General features: G+C 42.7%; 1 protein-coding gene across 1 annotated transcript in view; it reads left to right on the plus strand.

Moving 5' to 3' along the window:
- Window positions 1-4237, plus strand: part of RELN (reelin) — a gene marked incomplete at its 5' end in the record, with an annotated part of 413261 nt that extends 409024 nt beyond the window's left edge. The window contains one exon of the mRNA XM_080936108.1: window positions 3215-4237. Within this exon, the coding sequence (XP_080792234.1) occupies window positions 3215-3311 (97 nt within the window). The 3' untranslated portion in view covers window positions 3312-4237. The remainder of the gene's footprint in view (window positions 1-3214) is intronic.
- Window positions 4238-6000: the final 1763 nt, after the last annotated feature.

A 6000-nucleotide genomic window follows, 5' to 3' on the forward strand; every position in this document is an offset into this window, starting at 1 on the left:
AACTTTAATATCCACATAGTGTTATTAAGTGGGCCTAGAGTCAAACATCATTCTGTTATGACCATTCTCCATCGTATTTGAACAGGCTTAGGAGCTATAAAAATTCACTTTGTTAGACTCCAATGCAAAGGACTCATAACCAAATTTCTAGTTAGCTATAAGCATGCTTTGAAAGTGTGGCTGTTTAAATACAATTATAAAGCCACTAGATAGTCAAAGCAGACATACCTCTGTGTGTATACAAAGATTTGTGGGAATCCACAGCTACGTAACACAAACTGAATCAAATTCAGTGGGCCCAGTGAATTAGAACATTCCCTAAGCTGTGTAAGTCTCTTTAAAAATCTACAGCATACGGATGGAAATCTTAAAGCAATGCCATAATAAAATAACTTCAGTAGGCTTTGCTTTGAGACTGTCAACAACTTCCGTTAAAGTTAAGCATGTCTATTCTCATATATGCATGGCCTCTATCCTGCCATTCTAAGTTCCAACGAGATAACTAAATATCTTGCTTGTTTGGGTTTTTATGTAAAATATATAACCATTTGAATACTTTGTCTTTGAACGTGTTTTGACAGAATAATGTCATTGCTTTAACTCTGCAATTATTCCTTATAGTTAAAGAGTAATGATTTACAGCAGGAGTCCAATCAGTAAGTCTACAAAGGTTCACTACAATAGCACGCCTTGACCACCCACGGGTCAAGCAGGAGGTGCAGTGCTGTGGCTGGGGGTGGAGAGAGCCGGACAGTAGGCCCCCATCTTATCAGAAGCTTAATGGTGGGGAGCCATGAGAGAAGCAAACGTTTCACTCAGCAGGAAATGAATGCTGTGTGAATTCAAAACGAGAGAGAGAGAGAGAGAGAGAGAGAGAGAGAGAGAGAGAGAGAGAGAGAGAGAGAGAGAGTTGGAGAGGACAGGAGAGGAGAGGAGAAGAGAAGAGAGAAAAATTCCTGCTGAGGGCTGCTATGAGCACACAAGCAAATGTGATACCTGACGCACAAATGGAAACTGAGGCATGGTGCCAGTGAGGCTGGTATAGACTGGAGGCCGCTTTGTGTAGAGCAGTCTGCATAGTGGTGGATCAGAAGAAAGAATCTGAAAACAATAGGACTAGTCAGGAAGAGAGCATGAGATGCCTGGTGTCACTAGCTTAGATGCTGTTGTGAGCTGTTATGGATAGGTTTTTAATAAACAAAGCCAACCTCTGAAGGAAAGTTTCCTGAGAGTGGGGTATAAATCTAGTGTGTGTGTCTCTCTCTGTGTGTGTGTGTGTGTGTGTGTGTGTGTGTGTGTGTGTGTGTGCACATGCATGAGGACTGCTATACATGCATACAATGTTAGCATGAAGCCCATTACACATGCACATAAGTTTACAGTTATCTTGAGTGTAAACTGTAAGCTTCCCAGCCTTTCATAGTTTCAGTGGAGAATAGAGACACAGACTTTATTTTAGGGACCATTGCGATAGTGCCGAGGACTCAGGGTGACCTCATATGCTGGCAAGAAATCACCAAGGGCCAGTCCCAAGATGTCACAAACAAAAACAGCAATGGTAGTTTCTCTAATACTTGACTCAGGACACTAGGTCACTGTCCACTTTCAAGATTGTTCACGGAGTCTGATAAACATTTTTTATCAGGTATATAAAAGGTGCATTTTCTTCACCCTTTCACTCTGACACTGAAGCTGATTGGCAAAAAGTAATAAATGTATCACCATCACATTCAAGTAGAGAGTGGTTGTGAAGACTGCCGGAAATCAAAATCTCACTTTTTTTTTTCTCTTTCTCCCTACACACACACACACAGAGAGAGAGACTCCATTTCTCCGAAATGTCATTAGTGGATATGCACCTTCCCTTTGTATTACTAATATCTTCATAATATGAAAATCCTAAGGGGAAAGACATCAGTATGTTGCTCTTATAAAACCTGCTTCAGTTTTGCAACTGCCTTTTTACCAGGGTCTCTCGCAGATGTTGCTGCTTCAGAGCTGTGTCTGTGTTTTCCTTGAGAGTCTTACTATTCAAACAATTAGCTGTCACTACATAAGATTCTCTCATTTTAGAGTTTTCCATTTTTATAGCTAAGGAGAGTGCCTAGACTAGATTGTTTAAAAAGCACTACTTTATACCCTGGGAGAATCAGATTATTGACAAGATTATCCTAACTCATTGATGATAGAATCTTGTCACTGCCATCCTCTCTCTCTGCATGTGTTTGAGGCCACATAGTAAAGACACTTAATACATTTGGAAGGTATCGCTAGCTTTCTACTCAGACCACATAATGGTGCCACATATAAATATATTGCTCTTCAGCTCTGTGTATGAAAGCACAGTTCTTACCTCAGTGATGTTACAGACCATGAACCCTACAAAGAGAGAGTGAGGGGGTGCTTTCCCTCTAACCCAACACTATTGAGGCAAAGACAAGGGGATCATAAGTCTGAGGCCAACCTTGGCAAAACAGCAAAACCCCGTCTGAATTTCAAAACAAAATCTACTACTTTTTCATGCCAAAATGTTAGCATCTGTCACTAAGATTATTACTTAATTTCCTAAGGATCCTGATACCTATTTTCCGTATATGTAACAGCTTCACATATAGTATTGTAGATATGGGGGGAATATATATGTAATATATACATATATATGATTATACATGCTACAGCATTTCCTTAGTGTTTTTATGACCTCCTTGTGAGCGTAGACTCTCTTTCAGTAAGACACGATTATCAAATGCAACCCCAGTTGCTGAGTAAAACAGACAATGGAAGCCAACACCTTCTCTGTGCGCCCTAAGCTAGGAAAGTCTAGCTTGTGCTGCTAACCACGCTTTGTTTTCATTTTAGCCCTTTGAGCTTGAAATGAAAATGGTAACTAGCGTAACTGAATCGCTTTTGCTCTGTGTGTATATAAATAAGGCAACAGTACAGTGTGTACGCCCTCTGGAAGGGAGTTGCTGGGGAGATGTCTTCGGGTTCTGAAGAGCAAAGGACTTCAGGGCCAAGGGCAGTGAAGCAGGTGCCCGTCTAATTATTCTGTCCCTAGGCGGTGAAGTCTGCATGACTTCTGAACTCTGAAACCTTTCAGATATATAGCAGGCTACCTTGGGACCTTAGACTAGATCATACATTCACTGATGGGACTTACATGCTTTCTCCTTTCCCTCCCCGCCTGTACCCTTCTTGTGGTTCTTTCTAACAGCACTCGCAAACAAAATTACATGATGAATTTTTCACGGCAACATGGGCTCAGGCACTTCTACAGCAGAAGACGAAGGTCGCTTAGGCGACACCCATGAAGAATCCAAGTTTATTTCCCTTTCCAGCATACGACGTGTCCCTTCCTGGTTTTCTGAAACACCTCTCACTGCATCCGATATCAGGACACAGAGAAGGACTCCTAACAGAAAGCCCTCCGAGACCGAGTGCACCCCACCTTCCCACACTGTGAGCTAATGATGTGTGGCTTCTCTGTGCAGAAGTAAATGTCTTCACGTCAGTGCGTCCGTGGACATTGTGACCTGTTGTAGTATCAGTTACAGTGACAGTATTGAGAACAAGAAATAGTTTAACAGGAAAAAAAGTTTAAGCACAAACGTTTTTGAAGATTTTATGTTTTAAATGGCATTTGGGCACAGTATTTAACATTCTTGGTCACCGAGCTATTTAAGTAGACTGTATTTCAGCTTTGTCTCTCGTTTTATACGATTAAGTCATCGTCGTTTGTCCTTTATGTATTCTCCTCTGCGGTATAACACACTGAAACTTACCTACTTGCTGTGTCGCAATATTTTGCTGCTGGATTTTTGGCCTACTTGTATTATGCAGAAAGTTAATTCAGATACCTATTCAAGATGATAACGGTAAAGACGCTGTCATCTCCTTTAATATGCTCCTTAACATGTATGTTGGTGTAGCATCATTCTGTGGATAGAAAAAAAAATGTTTGACCTTCAGATATTTTCTACTTAAAAAGAAAAAAAAATGTGGATGAACACCCCCATCTCCCTCCCACAATGAAGTTCCCCTTTCCTTGTCTAAAACAATTTTTTAAAGTGTTCCGTGGCTGGTTTACTAACAGTAACTGCCATTTTGTGTCTGTGGTAACAAAGTGACTTGTAAAGCTGTGGATGTTTTCCTCACTGTGTTCTCTTCATGGGTTGTTTCCTTGTGGGTCATAGTCACACCTTCTGATGAAGTTGAGCCAACACCAGCAAAGAATGATGGTCCTGTAACCTCTATTACTGACTCAGAAGGCTGCACTCTAGGCTGAACCATGCTAAAAGCCCATGCTTAAATAAAAATTTATGTTCAAAATCTATTTGCAGCTCGTCTGCCTTCATTCCATTTGTACTGTGCATGAGAGTGTGCGTGTGGAGGTCAGGGGACACGGGGCACTGGTCTTGGCTGCCACATTAAGTCAGTCTGTTGTTCACGGCTGCACAAGCCTGTCTAGCTGGCCCGTGAGCTTTTGGGGGGCTCTCCTGTCTCTACCCTCCACTTTCCCATAGACAAAAGGGGATTACAGGTCCCTGATACCTCATCTGGCTTCTCTGTGGGTGCTCGGGGTTCAAACGCAGCTTCTCATGTTGGCACAGGGAGCACTTAACCCGCAGAGACATCCCCCTCGCCCTTCATCTGTTTCTCATTTAGTCTCACACTTAGAAAAGTTATCAGATGTTGCTAAGACATTTTTGTCCCGTCGTTGGTTAACAGCAGTGCAAGGCCACACTTTCGGTTTAGCCATCTCTTTTGAGTGTGTGTCTGGTGCTGAGTGTGTGTGTGCCCTTGTGTGCAAGTGTGAGGCCACATATTACTCGTCAAGTGTCTTCCTCAGTCTCTCTCCATCTTCTATTTTGAGATTCTCAGTGATCATGGAGCTCACCATTGTGTTTAGACTAACTGGTCAGTGAGCTCCGAAGATCTGCCTATCTCTGCCCCTGTACCCCATCATTGGAGCCACCGAAAGCCTCTGCGCTTGACTTCTGTATAGGTGCTGGAAATATGAACTGTTTCTCACACTTTTGCACCAATCACTTTACCCACCGTTCTACTTGATCACAAGCTTCTTACTTCTTCCCCCCCCCCGGAAACCACCATCCTCTTCTGAGTTTCACTCACCCTAATTCCACATGAGCTGATAGTTTTAAGTAACAAATAGGATGGTTAAAATCATATGTGTTAAGAGCCACAGAATCCCAGCACTCAGGAGGCAGAGGCACTCGAATCTCTGAGTTCTAGGCCAGCCTGGTCTGCAGAGCTAGTTCCAGGACAGTCAGAGCTACACAGAAAAGCCCTGTCATGGGAGAGAAAGAGAGAGAGAGAGAGAGAGAGAGAGAGAGAGAGAGACAGAGAGAGAGAGAGACAGAGAGAGAGAGAGAGAGAGACAGAGAGAGAACTACATAAATGGAGAAATATACTCCTCTCACCTGTAGGAATTCTCATCAAGATTTCAGCTCTTCCTAAATTTATCTCAAGAGTCAATACAGTGTTAGCCAAAATTCCCACGGGTGTTTGTATAGACTTTAACAAACTGATGCTAAGGTCTGTAGAGAACAAAAGTGGGGGAGTCACTCTGAGAGGAGAGAAAATCGAAACACTACATCTTAAAGAACGGATTGGAAAGCTAGGAATGAAGACCAACATGCGGTGCAGGCGTTAGACAAATAGAACAGTGAGACTGAGTGGAGCCTCTGAGATGGCTGGGGGAGGGGGAGGGGTGGGGGAGGGGCTGGGGAGGGCACTCGCTCTGTAAGCATGAGGACATAAGTTCCAATCTCCAGTGCCCATGCTAATTTCTTTAAAGAGCTGGGAAATAGCTGAGTGAACCCTTAACCCCAGTAGAATCAGAAAATGGAGACAAAATTCCCAGAGCTTGTTGACTAGACAGACATTCTAACCAAAAAGCAGTTAAGTTGCACAGTTCTGTGAGAGACCTTGTCTCAAAGAAATAAAGTAGAATAATACAGTAAGACACCCACAACCTCG

Source organism: Micromys minutus, assembly GCF_963924665.1.
Source record: "Micromys minutus genome assembly, chromosome: 23".
Taxonomy (NCBI): Eukaryota; Metazoa; Chordata; class Mammalia; order Rodentia; family Muridae; genus Micromys; species Micromys minutus.